Source organism: Bos taurus, chromosome 11 (assembly GCF_002263795.3).
Source record: "Bos taurus isolate L1 Dominette 01449 registration number 42190680 breed Hereford chromosome 11, ARS-UCD2.0, whole genome shotgun sequence".
Classification (NCBI taxonomy): domain Eukaryota; kingdom Metazoa; phylum Chordata; class Mammalia; order Artiodactyla; family Bovidae; genus Bos; species Bos taurus.
Window position 1 is genome coordinate 4,967,515 of NC_037338.1, and position 22,245 is coordinate 4,989,759.

General features: G+C 40.3%; 1 protein-coding gene across 6 annotated transcripts in view; it reads right to left on the reverse strand.

Annotated features, from left to right (window-relative positions):
- AFF3 (ALF transcription elongation factor 3) overlaps window positions 1–22,245 on the reverse strand; it is a 631,738-nt gene that overhangs the window by 309,781 nt on the left and 299,712 nt on the right. For all 6 annotated transcript variants that reach the window (XM_059891654.1, XM_059891653.1, XM_059891652.1 and 3 more), the window contains one exon: window positions 1,703–1,750. In XM_059891654.1, the coding sequence (XP_059747637.1) occupies window positions 1,703–1,750 (48 nt within the window). The remainder of the gene's footprint in view (window positions 1–1,702; window positions 1,751–22,245) is intronic.

Consider the following 22,245-nt stretch of genomic DNA (forward strand, 5'->3'; position numbering starts at 1 on the left):
AGTGAGGCGAGGCTGGGAACTTCAAATAAGCTCTTAAGAAAAAAAAATATGATGGTTTAAACACTTGACTGCAGCATCCAGTTTTAAGTGATTTTCGCATTGTCTAACACATATCCTTCTGGTATGAGAACTACTCAAGCTCTTTATGAACGCCAAGCCTTGCCTGGAGTGTAGAACAGAAAGGTCAAATGACGGAGCTCTTCCATATCCTCAGAAAAGACAAGAAAGGGTCAGAAGGGGCAGGATTTTTAACACAGTGAAGCCAAAAAGAGGACCGGTGTGTTGTGGTCTTCTCACTTTTCAGACAGACGCCAAAACCAATTGAAGGAGGATGGCTTAAACACTGAATGCTGCTGCTGCTGCTTCAGTTGTGTCTGACTCTGTGTGATCCCAGGGACGGCAGCCCACCAGGCTCCCCTGTCCCTGGGATTCTCCAGGCAAGAACACTGGAGTGGGTTGCCATTGCCTTCTCCCAAACACCGAATACTGGGACCCAAAACATGAAAGTATGTTGAGAGAGAAAAACAGGACAAGTACATTAGCATTTCACACGATTTGCATTTAGCCTGAAACAAGGCCCCAGGAAAGAGAATTTAGACTTAAAGTACAATATGTATTTTATTCAGCATATACTTAAATGCCAGGAATGAAGCTGCCACACACTTCTGACAACTGTTTTCTCTGTAAACCTCTGCCACAAAACCAGAAATCATTACAAACTCCACAAACCAAACTTCAATTAATTATTTTCATCAATTCTACAGTGAAGAGATTTGTGACATAATGCTTTCCAGGAAGAATAAAAAATATTCTACCTCTGAAAATGATTTGACAGTCAACGTAGAATTTTGAACCAAATAATTGTGTTATTGTAGCTCACAAAGCAATTCAACAAAAAGTCTGTAAGGTGTCCAAACATTAAAAATATATTAACATAAAGTTATTTTTTCTTTATAGGGAATTGCCACACCATCTGGTCTGATTTACCCTGGTGTTTTGCCCAGTGTAATATCAGCTTTCTGAGAGCCATAAATTATTAGGTTATTCCAATGAAAAAATATGAGTGAAGAAAAAATATAGGTTGAAGAGGACATCCTGATTGTAAGTCTGAATACTCAGGAGAACACTAACATGGCAGAACAGCCCAGCCTAAGTGAATCTGTGCGTGAAACTAGTTCACAGGTGTGCATGTGAGATGATGATGATGAAAAGCACAGGCTTACTGAGAGGACCAGGCAAAATAATAACGTGCGTAACAATATAGAAATAAATCTTCAGCACTGAGCATTACCTCTTTGTCAAGTGCTTCTGATTCTAATTAAGTTTGGGAAAAAAATAACCAGGCAACCCCTGCCTGACTGGGAAGCATGGACTATTAAAAGATGCTTTTAAATAGTAGGGAGATGAATGGGGGCACCCGAATGTGAACACGGCCATATTTTTCATCTCAACTCTGCTGCTGTATCTTCCAGCTGACCCCCTTCATACAGCGTCACCTCAGCCTGTGCAAAGGGGCCAGATGGAGGTGTAGCTCCTAGGTTTCTAAAGGAAGCGTGGTTTTGTAAAGTCTTATTTAGGCAACTTGGGTAAAGATCAAACAGCACATGAACACCGGGCTCACTCTGATATTCCAGACGCACACCTCCTTCTGTTTAAAACCTACATCAACCAACTGGTAAAATTTTCAAAAGAATATCCTTACCCGAATGATTTCTTCAACACAGCTGTTGGTTTCTCCAGATCGACTCTCCTGCAAGCAAAGGGTAAAAAACATTAAGCCTGATAGAACAGTGTTATGGTTACAATGAAGAGATGGCACTGAATAGAGTTTGGACAGGGTGCCATGCCTCACAGGGGACGTACAGATGAACTCACTTCCTTAATGGGACAGCTCCCATCATGGCTGAGACCACCCCCTTCCCCAGCTGCTGCACCACAGACAGGGCGGCCGGAGCGTCGCACACGCCCCAGAGTTGCAGCATTGGATCCTCCAGCCACGTCAACTCTAAGCAGGGCAGCCTCCTTAGGGGCAGAGCACACAACTGGCAGGTGTGAGCTCCATGCACCTGGGGCTCCATCAAAGTGTGGAAGGAAAGGTGGCCTCTACCGCCAAGGTGCACCTAGTCCACCCACTGGATACGTGCAAGGGCCCTGCCAAATGCCAAGCACGACTCTGGTAGTTGTATCACCCCCGGAGCCTAGATTTACAGGGTGATGGGCTGAAACCTGAAAAACCAAAAGGAGACACATCCTCCAAGGGCAGGCTGGGTGTCATGTCACCCACACTGCCCTGTGCTGAAGGCGCGGTACAGGCTCTAAGGAATGGGGACGTCAGGTCACGGCCAACTCTGGGGACCATTTTAAGTTTCAGAGATGCTGTGTGGTCCCTGCTGGTAACACACTCCCAGAGCACGGGAGGTGGTTTTGTGGGGACGTTTTGTGCTTCTACCACAAAGCAGCATTTGCGGTAGAAGTGCCAGCTGTGGTCTCAGTGAGACACTCCTCTGGCCTTTGATTCAGTGACATTGACCAGCACTCGGCGTGACCTCCCAGAATGAGGCTTTCTTCACAATGTCTTTCCCAAGCCCACCCTGTTCTCTTTCCTTCTCATGGTCCTCTCTCCCCGACGAATGCTGACTTGCATATTGCTGGTTTTCCTCGTTTGTTCCAAGTCATCCTTCAGAGGGCAGGTCAGCCGTGACTTGCTCAGAGTAGCATCCCTGGCCCTGGAATATTCAGCCATGCAGCATTTACTTCTTCTCCAGGGCACTCACCAGGATGGTAGTTTACTCAGCACTTACTCCTCTTCAGTGTGCTCACCATGATGGTGATTCACGGACCGACTCTGGAAAGATCTCTCCTCCCTCCAGGACACATACCCCGCCCACCTGGGGGCTCTGCGTCCTTCAGCACGTGCGTCACACAGCCTTAAGCATGTGCAGTGAACGGGTGTCTGTCAGGAAGGCGTGAATGAACCTACTTCCTGCTGTTCCCAGGAATGGGGACGCTGACCACAACCCACTCGAGGACTTTCCACCAAAGAGTGTACCTTCAAATCCCAGACCTCCCTGTGTGCCCCCCACTTTCTCTTCCTGGTGGTGGAGTATTTTATCAGAAATATTCCACACTTCACGCTAGGTAAGGAGCATGGCTGTATGAACGTATGTGAGGCTTGAAAAGGGCCTATACGTGATTGAGATTTTTCCAACCCAGATATGGAAGATTTGTCCAAGGCTCCCAACTGGGACGCAGAAGGTTTACATGACTTGCCCTCAGGCCACAGAACAGCAGGGCCTGGACCAGGAAACAGGACTCCTAATCCTCAGCTGTGTACGTTTTGTCTTCCAGATGTTTTCCCCAATCCCAAAGGCTGTGCTATATCCATTCTCAAACCTGAGCTCACTTGTTTGGCAAAGGTATTTCATCAGCATGGTTTCTAGGAGTTTTCTACAGCTTGCACACTTTTTTTAAAAAAAAATTGTGGTAAGGTAAAATAAACATAAAATAAACGACTTTAACCATTTTAAGTATATATGGCCTTTAACCATTTTAAGTATATAAGGCCTTTACTGGCCTTAAATGCATTCACAATGTCACGTCTAATTGTAGAACATTTCTGTCACCCTGAATGGAGGCCCCATGCCCCTTAAGCAGGAACTCTTCATTCCCCCTCTCCCCAGCCCCTGGTAACCACTAATCTTTTTACTTTCTCTCACTATAGATTTTTCTATTCTAGATATTTCATATAAATGAATTCTGCATTACGTGACCTTTTGTGTCTGGGTGGTGTGTTTCACTTAGAATAATGTTTTCAAGGTTCACATTGTAGCTTATGTCAGTACTTCATTCCTTTTTGTGGCTAAATAATATTCCACTATATTTGAATATTATCACATTTAATTTATCTATTCATCAGCTGATGGACATTTTGGTTTTTCTACTTTGACTACTGTGATAGAACTTCTATAAACATCTATGCACAAGTTTTTGGTTGAATGCCTGTTTTCGCTTCTTTTGGGTTATAGACATAGGAGTTGAGTTGGTGGGTCATATGGCCATTCTATGCTTAGCTTTCTGAGGAGCTGCCACAGTGTTTTCCATAACAGCTATGACATTTTGCATTCCTACCAGCAATGTGTGGAGGTTCTAATTTTTCCACATCTTTACCAAACACTTGCAATTTTCTGGTTTTGTTTTGGATAATAGCCATTCTACTGGGTTGAAATGGTAATTTATTGATGTTTTAATATGTATTTTCCTAAGGATTAAAGATGTTGAACATGTTTTCATGTGAACATTGGCCGTTGTGTATCTTTGGAGAAATGGCTTTTTCCCAGTTTTTCATTGGGTTGTTTTTTTATTGTTTGGTTGTAGAGTTCTTGATATATTTTGGATAAAGACCCTTATCAGATATAAGATTTGCATATGTTTTCACCCATTCTGTGGGTTGTATTTTTACTCTCTTCATAATGTGCATGGATGCACAAAATTTTTAATTTTGATGAAGTCCAATTTACCTATTTTTTTTCTTTATTGCTTCTCTGTTGAGGTTATTTCTAAGAAACTATAGCCAAATCCAAGGTTATGAAGATTTACCCATGTGTTCTTCCAAGAGTCTTACAGTTTTCGTTTTGATATTTAGGACTTTAATCCAATAGTTTGATAACTTTTAGGTGACGTTTATTTCCTTACAAATTATTTGCTAAGTTTTAGTTAAAATAGGAACACTATTTTAGTTAAGATAGGAACACTATCTTGGTATACATGGTTCCTTTCTAGTCTCATCATTAAGAGATCAACAACAAAATGTGTAAAGCACAACTGTTGGTAACAGAGCATCAACATAATCTACATGTCTATCCCTGCAAAAAGCAGTGTTAAATATCAAGATAAGGTTAGAAGACCCAATGCTTTCACTAATGTCTCATTCCGCTTTCCTATATGCATCCCTTCTCCTGTTTTCCCAAAAGTTCTATTTTGGCAAAACACATTGACTATACCCCACAACTTCCATTTCCAGGGCCTTATCCCAGGACTGCTCTGGAAATGTCACCATCCTGATACTTCAGTCAAATTAGATCAGAGAGTTCTTTTTGAAACTGACTCAAACCCTACGTTCTTTTCAGGGCAGCCAGAGGCAACCATTACAAAGGCTTCAATGGTCCTTTGAACAATGATCTCTTTTGGAGTTCAGGTGAGAATGAATGGGTGAATTGGAAAACGTATCTTCGGACCCATCAACCACTCCTCTTATCCCACTTCCAAATTCCAACCCTAAATTCTCAATGTATTTGTTATTTTCCACCTTAAAAACAAATAGCCAAGGAAAACGTGACTTCACACTCTCCGGGTGGACTCACCCAGGCACACAACTTATTACAAAAACTCTTTATATGTTTGGTTCCTTAAAGTTAAGCTTACCCTGAATACCACACTTCAATTTCATTTGAAGTGATTTATGTCGATGACAGGTTCCTCTTAGTATCTCACCTCATGATCCTATAAGTTTCCACTACCTTCTCTGAAAATAGAACACTCGGAGAGGGAAACAGCATAGAGGCCTTGTTAAACACTTCCCTTGTCAATGTAGATGAAGGACGTAGGGTTATTACATTCGGTCATCTCAGTGGGAACTCTAACCGTGAGCTCTGAGGGTCTGGCCAGACATCAGGTCCTTCCTTCCTGGGAGGGCCCCTCACCCAGCTGAGAAGGTGCCAGGAATGAGGCCAGAACACAGGCCTTCCACAACAGTCTCAGGGAGTCCTACCTTTAAATTACAGGGCTGAGGGGCTTTGGCGAGGAACACTTTGGGCTTTTTCCGGAACATCTCTGACTCCGGGGGTTCCCAAAGGAAGGCACCACATCGGGTGCGAATTTCTCAGATCCTATGTTGTTTGGAGTGGATCCATGAGGCACAATATTGTAGACAGTTTGAAACGGAGGGAACCTTAGTGCTCATTTTACCCAATTGGATGACTTCAACAGATGAAGAAACTGTGACCCAAAGAAGTAGAGAGTCTTGTCCAAAATCATTTTTGGCAGCAAGGGACAGTCAAGGTAGAACCTACACACACCTGTTCAACACCGGTTCAGTGAATTTTACTACCTCATGCAATCTCTCCAAGCTCAACCTCTAGAACTGACTCAACTTGAGGTCACTGTCATGCTTACTGAATAGAATGAAAGAATCTGGACAGTATTTAGGTAAATTTCCTCCTTTCTTCCCACGCTGCAAATCATCCAGTTCTTAGTCACTCTGGATCTTACTCATTAACCTCAAACATCACATGGATAAATCAAAAGTGGAAGAGACAGGAGAGGAAGTGGAGAAAAAGAGTTAATACAACCATTTATTTCTTCTGTGACATTAACACATCAGAGACAAGAATTTGTGCCCTCAGAAACTGGAGGACAGAATTCTACTTCACCTTTTCCAAATCTACAAAGGGGATGGGTATGTAGGGTTGGGATGGGTTAGGCGTGGGGGTTAGGGAGATCGGGGGGCCTTTTACCTGCTTTCTTTCTCAAAGTCTTTCTCAAATATGGTTTCAGCTGCAGTTGTACATTTTGATTATACTTACATTTTTAAAACTTTCAGTGTTTATGAACAAGATTAAAACATGCATGTAATTTACATCTCCAAATTTTTGTTTACATTTTTCGCAATAAAGTCATTGCTTTCCTTGGAAAGGTACCCCCTGAGAAGGAGGGCTGCACAATGAAAATTTGAATTACTCTGTATTTTGTGAGGGTTTGGAGCTGTTGCTTCACACTGGGTTGCTGAGCTGTCGCTCCCTATTTACTCTGACTTTGATGAACCCACGCCATTTCCCTATCATTACATTTTGAAATCTGTCATAACAGCCTCACCTCACTGAACCTCCAACTAAACTTCAATTAAAAGCGAGCAACCCCAGCTGATTCTTCTTCTCGACAGTGTTGTCGATCACGTTCCTTTTTCACAGAACTGCTTTCCTCAAATCTTTCCCGCTTGGAAATACACACCACACACTGTCAGCACAACGTGAGAGCGGAGCTGCGGGTAAGGAGCGCTTCAGCAATATCCAGGAGCATCCTATTTCCGAGAGCCTAAGCCCCTAATTACCATGCCAGGCACACAGGCCTGGAAGAAGCAAGCCGCGCTTAAGGAGAAAAGGCTGAAGCCAATCAGTGGGAAATGGCATTTCACTACGGAGGAGTGAAGCTGTACGCATCCTATTTTCAAAAATAGTTTAACTCTTCATCAGACGCATGGAAGGAGGAACTTTCATTCTGAAATAACACTGTTTTAAAGTCACAGTACCTCTGTCTGCAAGCACTCAAAAGGTCCTCACTCAGGACCTGTTTGTCACATGCAGAGTCTTAAAAACTTCTACAAAAGTATTCTTAAATGTCTTACTATTTTTTTCAGAGCATCATTTTGCATATATTTTATTTTGTTAATGTTTTTTTAATGGTGATAAAAGTCACATAATATAAAACCTACTATTTTAACCACATTTAACTGTACAGTTCAGTGGCACTGAGTACATTCACAGCTACGCAACTCTCACCCCCATACACCTCCTGAATTCTTCACCTTCCTAAAATGTAACTCTGTCTCCGTTAAACACCAGCTCCGCTTGGCATCTAACAATGTACCTTCTGACTATGAATTTGACTATTCTACATACCTTGTAGAAGACTAATCAAACTTGATTCAGAGGGAAACTGAGATACAAAGAAAGGAGGTGTCTCGTCAATGCTACCAAAAGCAGTGACTGAGGATCTGAGCTTGGCTTCAGGGGTGTTCAGGTTCCCACATCCACGTGAAGCCCCTTCCTCTGACTGTATCCCTGGCCAGTCTCATCCAAGGACAGAGCCACCTGAGGCCAAGAGTCAGCCAGCCGTGCTCTCCTCAGCAGGTTTTACATGAGACCTAGCACCTCCCCTTTCAGGCTGCCCTCTGCTCCCAGTCACCCCCGGGGCAGGCTGGCCTCATCTCTCTCGCATGTCCCTCCTGATTTCCCGGATGTGCTCAGCAGATCTGTTCACCTCTTTTTCTGCTGCTCACATCCCCCTCTTCCTCTCAGAACTACTGTCACCACCATCACTGAGACATTGACACATCAAGGGGAAAAAGAAAACACAGAACAATAAAAAGAGAAAGCTGTATCTCAAGAATAAAAACAAAATGGCAGCAGATGGTAGCAGTATTATTTTCAACTAAAGGACAGTTCATAAGAAAAACACTGAATTGGAGGGCACAACACAGAATGAGGAAAAAATAGAGCATCAAAATAAGGTGTGTCAAGAAAAAGAAGAAAGAGCATCAAAATCAGGCATGCCAAGAAAAAGAAAATAGAGTTCTTAAGGTTGGATGTCTCTAATCCACTTCTGCTTTTCCTAATAGACAAAGGATACCAAAAAGAAGACCCCAACCATATAAGGGGGATAGAGAATTTGAGAATAAAATTAAACAAGGCTAAACTGAGAGACATAATGAACCTAGACAGTCATGAGGAAACCCCAATGCTTCAAGTATACGTGAGACAGCTACTGAAGTGATCACACGGTGAGCTACAAAAGAGCATCAGAAAATTCCTAAAAGCAGTTGTTTTATAGTCCAGACTCCATAGTCACAAGTTATCAAAACAATTAAGCTATGAATTAAAACAGTAGACATAAAAATCTCCTAGAATTTTTGGAATAAAACAAACACCACATAACTATAAATAAATCTTCACATTTACAGGAAAATAAAATTATAATATGGCAAAGCAAAATAATGGGATACTATTAGAGCTAAATTCATACACTAAAAGCTTTCATTCTTTTTTAAAATAAAATGTATGTGCTAAGCAATCAATTACAAATTTAAAATCAAGGAGACATACAAAAGGAAAATAACAAATAGAGAAAACCAATGAAATATTTATAAAACAAAAGTCATAATTTATAAAGCAAAAATATAATTTCTTAAAACAAAAACACATTACTCAAAACAATAATAGAAAGTCACTTAAAAATCTGTTCAATAAAAAAAGTCCAAATAAACATAATGTGTTATAAGAAGGGGATAAAATATATGGAAGGGCTTGTAATCATAAGAAAGCATTGATGTTAACATTAATATAGAAAATAATACTAATAAAGTTTGATGAAGTTGGTAACTTTCTGGGAAAAAAGCTGATATAAGAAATAAAGAAAAATGAGATTAGGCCTATAAATCTGAGAATGCAGATTAAATTAAAAATTATCTTCAAGTAAGGCTTTAAGCCAAATAGTTTTAAAGTGAAGGGCTTTAAACTTTCAAGGAAGAACTAATTTCCACATGTTTATTCTTCCAAAGTAGAAGGTAATGGAAAGCTATGTGATTTATTTTATTAAATTAGTATGAAGACCTCACATAAGAAAATAAATCAATCCTCCTCCGAAAATCCGTGTAAAATCCTTAAGGGATTATTTGTAAATATGATTCAATAAAATATTTTAAGAATTAGTGGAAACTTAGTGGGCTCTGTCCCAGGAATGCAAAAATAGTACAATCCTAGGGCCCCTTTAAGTAACGTATCACTAGGGAAAACACGCAGAACTGTGATCATCTCGGGCTTTTTTCCTGACCTCAGAAGATTCTTTGATCATATATCTAGAAAAGTCCAAAAGAGTCCACTGTTACTATTATTTTAAAGGGAGGTTTCAAAGTGGTTGGCTATTAACAGTCAATGCTCAATAGCTCTTCTGTGCAGCAGCAATACACACTTAAAAAATATGAAAAAGATCCCACCCACACTATCAAGAAAAATAAATGCGGAATAACCTTAACAAGACATGTTGAAGATCTGTAAGAAAAAATCTTGAGAATTCTACTGAAAGATGAAATGCCTGAAAGAGACCGCTCCTAGCTTCTCCAACACCTTCCAACTCTATCATACAATACAAAGCTAAATAAATGTATTAATTAGGAGAAACTGCAAACTGTATTATCTAAAAAAAAAAAAAAAAAAAAGGAGGTGAATGTCATGTAACAGAAAACCAACCATTTTTAAAGTGTACAATTTAGTGGCCTTTTATATATTCACAGTGTTGTGAGTCATAGTCACCCTATTTAGTTTCAAATGTTTTCATCATCCCAAAGTGAAACACTGCACCCATTAAGCAGTTTCTTCTCACTCCCCTTCATGCTAACTTTTTATGATTTTAGTATAGTAATAAATACCATCCTGAATTGAAAAGAACAAAATGAGAAAAATGTTGTCGAGTGTCATTTACTTGTATTAGTAGATTTTATGGTGGATATGTCATCTCTTATTTATGCGTTTATGACCAGTTTCTGGCAGAGTTCTTGGCACAACAGAGTAAGCACTTGAAGATGTTTGTTGAATGAATAATAAATGGCCAATGTACAAAAAAAATTAAAAGACTATTAAAAAATTAAAGTCTTACACTTTAGTATGATTGGTCATCTATATTACAATGTCTTCACTTTAATGAAATTAAAAAAAAAAAAAAAAAACGAAAACACAGAATTACCTCAAAGACAAACTCTTAAAATAGCAACATTTATATACTTTATTAAAATTAAGCATATACCCATTAATAGAGAAATCATTAACAAGTCATTTGGCTTCCCTAATCTCCACATTTGTATCTGTAAATTAGGGAACAAGTATTAGCCTTCTATTAACAGGCAATGATGTTAAAGAGTTAATAATCGATTTTTTCAGTCCGATTCCCAGCCATAGGACAAGATCTTTCAATCATGTTGCTATTTTTATAATGAGAATTAGTGATCTCAATGAGCGCTTGTAGTTAAAAATGCATTTGGTTTCCAGGAAGTTAAGTGGTCTGTCACTGCACTGACCTTGTCAAATCTCTACTGATGGCACAAAGAGATTAAAACCAGAGACAGTGGCTTTACATCCTGATCACTAATTGATATTGAGTGCTCTTCCAGGGGGCCATGTCTCAGTACAGAGCCCTGTGCTGTCTACCAGGGCCAGCCTCCACACTGTCCCGTCATAACTGGGTACAGAATTCACACACAGGAATAATGCACACGCGAGTCCCGCCTGTAGCCTGAAACTGACAAGACCACTTCAGGACTGTTCTTTGCTCTGTCTTTTCTCATCTACAACTGTGTGGTCACTACTTTTAGTGAGAGGAAGACCACACAGGCTCAGGTAAGAGTGACAAGGCTGAAGGTATTTAACCCTCCCATGTCAGGCATTCTTCAGTGGGACTTCTAAATGCACCATTTCCTTTTTAATCCTGACTCTCATCCAGCATTCCATCTATATATTGTTGACTGCTGAATAACATGGGTTTGAACCATCTACCGGCCTATTTTTTCCAATAAATATAATAACTGTGTTTTCATTTTACATATCTTTAAGTGAGCTAAAGGTAGGCGAAAGTGTGTGTTTGGAGAGAGATCACAAGATGTGGAATTCAAAGAACCCAGAGCCGAGTCCTGATTCTATCCACACTGTTTCCTGTCCTTGGGTGATTCATTCATCAATTCATTTGTTTCAGAGGCAGAGATAGCAGTAAGTGAATTCTGGAATGTTCAAGGGTCAATTGTAATCTAATAACACATGTTATTTGTAGGTAGCAGAAGGCTTACTAATAGGGCAGTCCTATAATCTATCCTTTTTTTCCCCTTAAATAATGGAATGAAATGTACAAGAAAAAACATTTGATTACTGTGTACAGTGAGAACATGGTTTTCGTTTCTAATCATGAAATTCTGAACACAGAAACCTATAAGATGGAGAGAGTAATCCAGAGGGCCTGAAGAAATTAACCGATTAAGGAGATTTAGGGCTGCTCTGATTTGTGTCCCGTGGTAAGACGGATAATCAATTCTCTTTTAGCCCTGAAATGAAATGACTATTGGAAATGGTAAAAGTGGGGCTAAGTATTTGGCAAAATTCTATGTGACACAGTCTATTAATTTTACCTAACATTTTGCTAAGAGAAATAGAGATTCACAAACAACCCTTAACTCATTACAGACCAGGGGAATTTTGCAGAAACGTGACACCTGTGGCTGGCAATTTGTATTCTGGCCAGTCAAAAATTAATTCTGTTACTTCATTAATGGTTTGCCAGTCATCACATTCAATAGTTACACCTGATGCACCCACAAAGTCTTCTCCAGCATGGTGAGTTTCATTCTGACTTTCCATACCAGAATCAATCACTAAGGTTTTTTGTCTTTTTGGTGGTCTAATACTTACATCATCTGAATCAGAACTATATTCTGAAGAATGATCATCTTCTGAGACACTAGTACATATGTTGCTTGGATAGCCAGACAAAGTATCTGCATAAATTCACTGAAAAATTCTTCTTCACTCAAAATCTTGCAATGCATCATCTTTGAAATTTTTACAGTAATAAACTTGTGTTTATAATACACACAAGGTTGGAACAAAAATCGAATGGAGCAAAATGTAAATGATAATGACAATCATAGTTGTATAATGAACCTTTCATCCATTTTAAGCTTTAACAATGTTGCAAGGTGTTGTTAATTGTATCACTCTTTAAGAATGGATTGATACGTCTCTGGTCAATAATGTGTAATATATTAAAGTCCCTCATGAGTTTTTCTCTTCATTTTCATTTCACTTTTCCAAAAAGGTTTCATGTCATCTGGCCCTCAGAACAGGGTTCATCCTGTGCGTACACTTAACATAAACTCTTTCTATGTATGCCCTTGGAGGAGATATACTATAGATATGTGCTGAATTAAGATATCCAGTTGAAATCAGCTGGGATAGGGGAGAAGATTTACCTGCCAGGTGGAAGCAGGTAACCTTGGAGAACATGAGTAAGAGATCAGTATGCATTTTGATTGGCTGGTGAGAACTTTTTAATACTATGAAGTTTTCTATCCTTAAATTCTATTCTGTAAATCTATCTACAATGCCATGCTCCTGCTGTTTAGGCACTAAGTCGTGTCTGACTCTTTGTAACCCCATGGACGGTAGCCCGCCATGCTCCTCTGTCCATGGGATTCTCCAGGCAAGAATACTGGAGTGGGTTGCCATTCCCTTCTCCAGGGGATCTTCACAACCCAGGGATCGAACCCATGTCTCCTGCTTGGCAGGCAGATTCTTTACCACTGAGCCACCTGGGAGGCACCCTACAATGCTATACTTAAAGATTTTCTTCTTTTTTTTTTCATTTATGCATATTTAACAGCATTTTCATTCTTTCTGTTAAGCCATCCTTTTAAAAAATTTATTCTATTTTAATTTTATTATTTATTTATTTGGCTGTGCTGGGTCTGAGTTGTGCCATGTGGGATCTAGTTCCCTGGCCAGGGATGGAACCCTGCATTGGGATCGTGGAGTCTTAGCCACTGGGCCACCAGGAAAGTCCCAGCATTTTCATATTTGAGTCTGCTGATGTAGTTTTACTGTTCATCTTGGAACATATTTGCAGGCTATTGCAACCTAACAGTCACAGTAGGTTTTATCTTTTCCCTTCCACTGCCATAAAATGCTCAGTTACTTCAAAACCTGTGTGTGTCACAGGGTAAGGCAGAGTGAGTCCACTGGCCTGGGGAACCAGCGGTGCCTGGGGCTGAACCTGGATATGAGTCCAAAATGTTTCCCTTTCCTCCACCAGGGCAGGTCTCAGAAGACCCCTGGCAGTGCCTGATGACCACTGGATTTCCATGTGAAATATGACCAGACAAAGAAAGCCATCTTCTGGTGACCCTCGCTGGGCAACTGCAGAAGACGAGAGGCACATCAGCTCCTGTGCCCCTACAATGCGGGGAGGAGAGCTGGACTGTTCGCCATCCCTAGTCTAAGGCCTCTGAGGGGCCCAATGAGAGGACAAACTCTCCATCTTCATTCCCTCACTGGGTCACAAAACCCCATGGAGTGACAAGCTGAAAGGAGCAAAAACAGCGCTTCCCTGGCGGCTTAGTGGTAAAGAATCTGCCTGCCAACACGGGAGACACGGGTTTGATTCCTGATCTGGGAAGATCTCACATGCTGCGGAGCAGCTGAGCCCGTGAGCCACAGCTACTGAGCCCGTGCTCTAGAGCCCGTGCTCTGCAACAAGAGAAACCGCTGCAGTGAGAAGCCGGTGCACTGCTACCAGGGAGTAGCCCCCGCCTGCCATAACAAGAGAAAAGCCTACCCAGCAGCCAGCAACGAAGACCCAGCACAGCCAAAAATAGATGAATAAACTTACGAGAAAAAACAAAAGGAGAAAAAAGATTTTACAAAGCAAAAGTTTGATGATAAGTAAATACCCCATTTCAACTATACTGTGATTATTATGGCAAGATGCTACCTGGGCAGAATTCAGACAGCCCCTCTTCACTGTTGCCTGGCGCCATATGTTAGGTCTTCCAAGCACAAGAAAGAATTGGGGAGAAAACCATTTGCTTAGGTCCCCTGTTGGTGGCACAGACTTTGACTTTTTGGCTTCTCTGGTTAGGATGTTACCATATTTGATCAGAAGGCAGATTTCTGCATCTAGAATTTCTCTTTCCAAAGAAGAAAATTTTAACTGTGTTTATTGAAAAAAAAAATAAAAAGGGCTGAAATCTAAAGAAAACACACCCATGATTATATTGGAACAATTCGATGATAAAGAACATTTTGCGATAAATGCCAAGAGCAGTCAAATGACGTCAAAAAGTGTAAATGAAAATTAGTCAAGGCTGTTTTCTATCTAACACTATGGCTTAAAAGTTCACAGGGAAAAAAAAATCACTAAGTGATCTATTAACCCTCCTTTCTAACATAATACCAATGAATAACGATGTTTGAATATTGACTTGATTTCTAATACTGGGAAAGTAAATGATTTTTGAGTCTTTTAAAATTAATTCTTATTGGAGTTGAGTTGCTTTACAATGTTGTGTCAGTTTATGCTGTAGAGAAAAATGAAAAGTCATCCATATACACGTATCCCCTCCCTTTTAGGACCAAAATGAGGCCACGTGTACGAGGCATTTAGGAGAGTGCCTTCCACCCGACAGCCGATCAGTAAATAGGCCCAGCGATGTTATCTTAGAGTTAGAGAATATTTAAGTACTTAGAAAAGAAAGCAATGAACGCTGGGAACCAGCATGAGGGTGACAAAGACCAAATGATGTTCTTGCTCCAATTTCCTCTGTTTTTTTTTTTTTTTTTTTTGAGGCTGTGCTGCACAGCAGCATTCGCAATCTTAGTTCCCCCACCAGTGACTGAACCCACACCCCCTGCAGTGGAAATGCAGAGTCTTAACCACTGGACCACCAGGGAAGTCCTTCCTCTGGTCTTAGACATGATGTATCTAGATTTCTTTAAGGTATCTGTCAAGGACTTAAAAGATCTCCCAGTAGGTGAGCTGGAAATGTACAAGTTGGTTGTTAACATGGTCAGGTGAACTAGTATACAAGGAGTAAGTATTGTTCAAAACTTGCTTATTGAGTTTACTATGTGGCCAGCATGTTCTAGATGCCAGGGACTCGGTAACTGAACATAACAGGCAAAAATTCCTGCCCTTGTCGTGTCTAGGTTCTAACGAAAAGGAACAGTAAAAAGATCTCGCACACCGAAACTAAAGATCCCGTGTACCACAACTAAGACCTGGCAGAGCCAAATAAATGTACAAAGTAAATATTAAACGAAGCTAAAACTGGTAAACAGATAAATCACACAGTATCCTAGAAGGTAAAATGTTAAGGGGAAAAACGTGCGGAGCAAGGGGCCTGGGGACGTGGGCTCGTCTCCCGGGCCACTGTCTCTGCAACCAAGAGAGAATCTGAGGCCTGGGCTGGGAGAGCTCCCTCCCCACCGCCTTCCCTGTCCCTACACCTGCAGCATGTTTCCCTTCCACTGTGAGAACCTCGACACTCTTAGCAATACTTGTGTTCAGTGTTTCCCTTTGCTGCTGAGCTGAAAGCTCCAGGTGTCTAGAAAAGAACGACAAGACAGAAGGAGGTCTGAGCCTTTGAGGAAGAGTTGAAGGGAATGGAGGACAGGAGCGGAATGGGCCACAGCAGACACAGAACACATTTCAAGGCCACTGCTATGGAAAAGGGTTGAAAGGAATTCTGGTCACTCCAGACAGTGGAGTTTGACCAATGGGGTCAAGTACAGGAGTCAATCTAGAGTCCTGACAGTTCTTTAACAAAGAAATATTCAAACAGAATGATTAATGACATGTTCAACCAGAAATTCAGTGACTCTCTGAGTGGGAGTTAGTCCCTAAGAGTTGGACATGACCAAGCGACTAACACACACACACACACACACACACACACACACTGAGTGGAAGTTAGTTATTAAGTCACACCTCTAAGAGTGAGATTCCTGATAACTTTAAGACTATAATTTTGGTCACTACCAACCAATTTTCAATCAATAAGATGTTGCATGATAAATTTTCTTCCACTTTAAAAATTTTTATTGAACTATAGTTGAGTTATTATGTTGTGTTCCTTTCTGCTGTAGAGCAAAGTGATTCATATGTATATATATACATACACATATATAATTATCTTTAATATTCTTTTCCATCATGGTTTATCACAGGATATTGAATATAGTTCTCTGTTTTATACAGTAGGACTATGCTGTGGTTTTTTTCCCTTTTATTATGCACAGTAAATTTCTTTTTTATTGTTTTTTAAATTAATTTATTTTAATTGGAGGCTAATTACTTTACAATATTGTGGTGGTTTTTGCCATATATTGACATGAATCAGCCACAGGTATACAGTTTAGTTACAGTACTGTAAGTCTGTATGACTTATGTGTGAAAAAAACCCATAAAGAGAAGAAAAAGAATATTTTAAAAGCACTAATCTATAAGTATGGAATAAGAAATATTACAGAACCCAATAAATTAAGTGGATTAATTGGGTGAAGATTTGAGAGATTTTAATGAACAATTAATCAATAAAAGTGTTCAACGTGAAAATCTGTTGCAACCCTGTTGACATTATTTAACTTCAAGCACTTGAGTTCTGTGTGCTTATAATTAGCAAGCTATAAAAGATGCCATCCATAGGAACATAATGAAAAAAACTGTTTATAATGATAATTAGTATTCGTTTTCAGAGAGGCAGGTCACATGACTACAGGCTGCAGCAAACAGAGGGATAAACTCATTACTGAGGAAAATGCTACACTTGGGCAGGAACCCTACAACGCAAAGCCTTGCCTTAGAAAACACATGATAAATATAGCTTCCTGCTAAGACAGGTGAGATTTTCCAAAGTGAGGGAGGAAGATCAGCGAATCCATACATTAATACCTTCACTGGATGGAATGAACTCTACCATGGTGGTAAAGACTTAACTGTAGAAGCTGACTTTCATCTTCTCTGTTTGGTTCCTCAAATCTCACCTGCATAAATGTTCCACAGAATATATTCTGTGTATTGTGAAAGCCAAGGGAAAAATTTTTTTAAAGATTTTTTGATGTGGACCATTTTTAAAGTCTTTATTGAATTTGTTCCAATATTGCTTCTGTTTTATGTTTGGGTTTTTTGGCCGTGAGACATGTGGGATCGTATATCCCCGTCCAAGGACTGAATCCGAACCACCTGCATTGGAAGGCGAATTCTGAACCACAGGGAAACCCCCTTAATTTTTATTTTGTATTAGAATATAGTTGATTTACTTTTGATGCTGTGTTACAGCAAACTGATCCAGTTATACATATACATATATCCTTTCTTTTTCAAATTTCTTTCCCATTTAGGTTTTTCCCTGCATTTGGGCTGTGGAGCTGACCTGGGACAGAACTTAATCTCCTCCTCTGAGCACTGTGGGGGGCTTCCAGGGGCAAAATCTAGGCTCAGAAGCAGGAAGCATAAACGCACAGTACAAAGACGCTCACATTTGTCATTCTGGCTTTAGAAAAATCAAAGTGTTCATTCAGCAGAGATGAAGCTCTGGTTCCTTTTCACAGAAACCCTAACATCTATAGAGACCTACTCGGTGAAGCCCAAAACACTTTCCAGACACACGGTGAAGTAATCAAAGTGTCTCCTCACCTCTCACTGTACCTCTGAGCTGATAAAATCTATTAATCTTCTGACAAAGAACCTGCCAACACTTGGCAATAATTAGAGACAACGGTCCTCTTTGAGACACAGCATAGGCTCACCGTCAATATTAAGTGTTTCCTCTATTTGTTCTATATGTACAGCTCAGTTTGTATGAATCTTCAAAAGATTCCTAGCCTGAAGTCAGGGAGACATTCAGTGCAGGTCACGGGCTGGGCAAATCCAGACACACATGGACAGTAAGCGAGTCGTCAGACAGTACAGCCACAGCATGGACCCCCTGGGCCACACAGGTCCCTCAACAGACCTTATTTAAAAAGAGAAAGATCAGAACTTCTCTGCTGGTCCAGAGGTTAAGAATCTGCCTGCCAATGCAGGGAACACAGGTTTGACCCCTGGTCTGGGAAGATCCCACATGCTGCAGGGCAGCTAGCCACAGCCACTGAGCCCTTGCTGCAGCTACTGGAGCCTGCATGCTCCAGAGCCCGTGCTCCGAAGAGAAGCCACTGCAATGAGAAGCCTGCAAAGAACTAGAGAGTGGACCCCACTCGTTGAAATTAGAGAAAGCCATGCACAGCAAGGAAGACCCAGCACAAGCAAAAATAAAGTTAATTAATTAATAATTTTTTTAAAAAAGAAAAATCTAAGGACCTTAAGAGAGACATGGGGTTAGGGGGGCGGGGTGGCAGCATACTTCTCATCATCACATGCCTTTGAAAGGAAAGGCCTTGGGGCAGCTCTTTCCGGTGTCCTGTGTCTTTTCAATCTGAGAAGCAGGAAGATGCCTTGATGCCGGCACTGATCTCATTGTGCCCCCCAAGTAAACAAACTCTCTGAGGGCCCCCCTGGTGGCCCAGGGGTTAAGAATCTGTGCCCTCAGTGCAGGGGCCCAGGTTCCATCCAGGCTGGGGGACTAGGTCCCCACACGCTGCAACTAAGACCTGGAGCAAATGACATTTTCTGAAAAGTCTCCTGAGGGACTCTATATACACACATTTTTACTAAAAAAAAAAATCATATATTATTTTTTAAAAACATAAAAAACAAGGAAGATTTTGAAGATATCACTTTTGGACAAACCCTTTTGCAAACAGACTGGAGTAAATTAAAAGCTAAAAAGACAAGAAAAGCAATTATGTTCAGGGACAGTATCTAGAAGGTCCCTTATCAATGACTTCACTCATACATTTGGTCACAGGTGATCAATGAGGACCAAGGAAATGGACAGGGTCCTGAGTCTTATAGAGCTTATTCCATCCTCTGCAAAACGGGACAATAAACCAACAGGACGATTTGAGAGAGCGATGAGAAAAGTCAACAGAGTGGCATGAAGGGGTGCCGTCTAACCATTAAGATTCTTCTCAGCGTGGATACTACTGCATTTCACTCATATCATAAAGGTATAATGAGGACTTTTAGTCCTTAGGGTGAAACGGGCAGTTTGAGATGAGAGTGTGTACTAATAACAGTAGGTATAAAATCCCAAAATATAATCACATAAAACTGAAAAGAAACAGCAATACGCGTTCACAATCTCTACCACATCCCCAACACTCTAGGAAAGAACCTATTTACAGTTTCATTGCAGCCATACTGAAAAGGTAGAAAAAGAATCACAGGTTTGTGATAAGAAATTTTGCAAATAACACGGCAGGATTACAGAATGCAAATGTACATGCCACCACGCCATCTGTTCAATGTGATGACAACATTGGGAAAAGGCCCCGAAAGAAATGATGTTTGAAATCATTAAAAAAATAACATTTCAAGTTTAAAATACTCAGGAATCTTAAAACCAGCATCAACACATTCAGCAACCATATGGCTCTACAGCAGGTTACAAAAAAAATCACCCTGCTTGCATTTTCTACTTCAACCCAATGGTTTCTAAAACAGGTTCCTTCTTTTTTTTCTGTTGAATTCCTTGGTATTTACAGCTTCTCGAATTATACCTAGAATCATAATATTCATTTCACTCTTCTGACGGAGTAGATAATATAGTGAGGAAGATTAAAGTCAACTGTTCCAGAAAAAGGAACATGGAGGTGACTACATATAACTTAATGAACACATCTTGTTTTAAGTCTATTAGTCTCTCCATCCCAGGGATGGGGGAGCCTGGTTGGCTGCCATCTATGGGGTCGCACAGAGTCGGACACGAATGAAGCGACTTAGCAGCAGCAGCAGCAGCAGCAGCCTCTCCATATTGATCTCATAGTCTCAGAAATAATAGCCAACTTCATTGAGTGCCTTAAGTTGCCAGGCACTGTGCTTTATATTCATCATCTATTCCAATCATCACAGTTTTACAAAGTGGATACCACTTTTATCACATTTTGTAAAAGAGGAACTTCCTCGGTGTCATAAGACTAGCATGTGGCAGGACCACAGTCCAAAGCCAACTTCGCAGGCCAAGAACACATTCTCAGCTACTATTCCATGCCATACATCAGTATTCAGATATTTCTGTGGACCAAACTGAGTTGACTCTTCAAGCTTAAGAAATGAGCAATGTATAAGTGTATTAGTTGCTCAGTTGTGTCCGAATCTTTGTGACCCCATTGACTTGTAACCCACCAAGCTTCTCTACCCTTGGAATTCTCCAGGCAAGAATACTGAAGTGGGTAGCCATTCTCTTCTCCAAGCGATCTTCCTGACCCAGGGACCAAACCAGGGCCTCCTGCATTGCAGTCAGATTCTTTACTGTCTGAGCCATCAGGGAAACCCAACGTATGTTTAGGGTCAAGCTGGACAAGCTTTCTTGTCTCATCAATAAGAGATGCTTACAGAAGTGCCTTAAACTTTAAAGATTAGAAGGAGTGTTCTACAGTAGTCTACAGGAAAATTGTTTCAGAGGCAGAAGCCAGAAGGACAGTCACAGAGTTGGAAAAACCAGGACCAAACGGAGGACAATGAGTGACTGTTGCCAGTGTAGTTTCTGAGAAAGGAGTTAGAAGAAGATTAACATTAGCAAAACCTATCCCATCTCCTGCAATAAATCAGAGACCTAAATTTTCAACCTAACTTTTAAAATGACACCTACATTGGGACTTTCCCTGGAGGTTCAGTGGCTAAGACTTTGAGTTCCAACGTAGGTGGGGTATGGGTTTGATCTCTGCTCAGGGAGCTAAGCTCTCATGGCCAGAAAACTAAAACATAAGACAGAAGCAATACTGTAAACAATTCAGTAAAGACTTTAAAAATGGTTCACATAAAAAATATTTTTTAAAAAATGACATCTACAAAATGATTATTTCCATTGTCAGTAACAGACGACACACCCTATTCTATAACCCAAAGCACTAACCACTAGAGAAGGGACTTTATCTCAATCAGAGAGACACAGTGCAAATTAGCATAAGCTTTCCAGTGTCCACCTGAGGATACGCCTGGTGCACCTAACACAGTGGTGGCCAGCACTGCAGAGATGTGTGTCCCCAAACTGAGCAAAGGATTTGTGATTAAATAGTTCAACTTGTGAGACAGAAAAGCAGCCTGAAGTTCACTGGTTGTATTTTAGTTCATAATTCATCTCACAAGCTAATTCCAACGCCTGGTAAAAATTACGAAATTTATAAAGGCCTAGAGAATTAAAAATTTACAACAGAAATCCTTGGGGTTTCAAAGGAATTAAAAAGGAGTCTCATTCAACTTAACAGTTTCACATAGTATCTTAGGGATACAGTGGGAACCCAATTCTTGACAATTGGATAGCACTTTTAATTCACATGTAAAAATCAGAATATAAATGCCTGGTTCTATGGCACTTCACTTTTCTTTGCTCTACAGATATTGTGATTTTTTTTACAAATTGAAGGTCCATGTCAGCCCTGAGTTTAGCAAACCCATGAACATCATTTTTTCCAACAGCATTTGCTCACTTCATGTGTCTGTGTCATGTTTTGGTAATTCTCAAAATATTTCAAACTTTTTCACAATTATTATATTTGTTACTTTAAGCTACGATCATTGATCTTTGATGCTACTATTGCAAAATATTACAACTCGCCGAAGCCTCAGCTGATGGTTTTTTTTTAGCAAGAAACACTGCTTGTTTGCTTTTAGAAATAATGCTATCACAAACTTAATAGAATACAGGATAGTGTAAATATATCTTTTATATGCACTGATAAACCAAAACAAAAAAAAAATCATATAACTTGCTCTCTTAACTGAACCTGCAATCTCTTTGAGATAAATCTCTTATTACCTCAAAAGGCTGGGGTCTGGTGA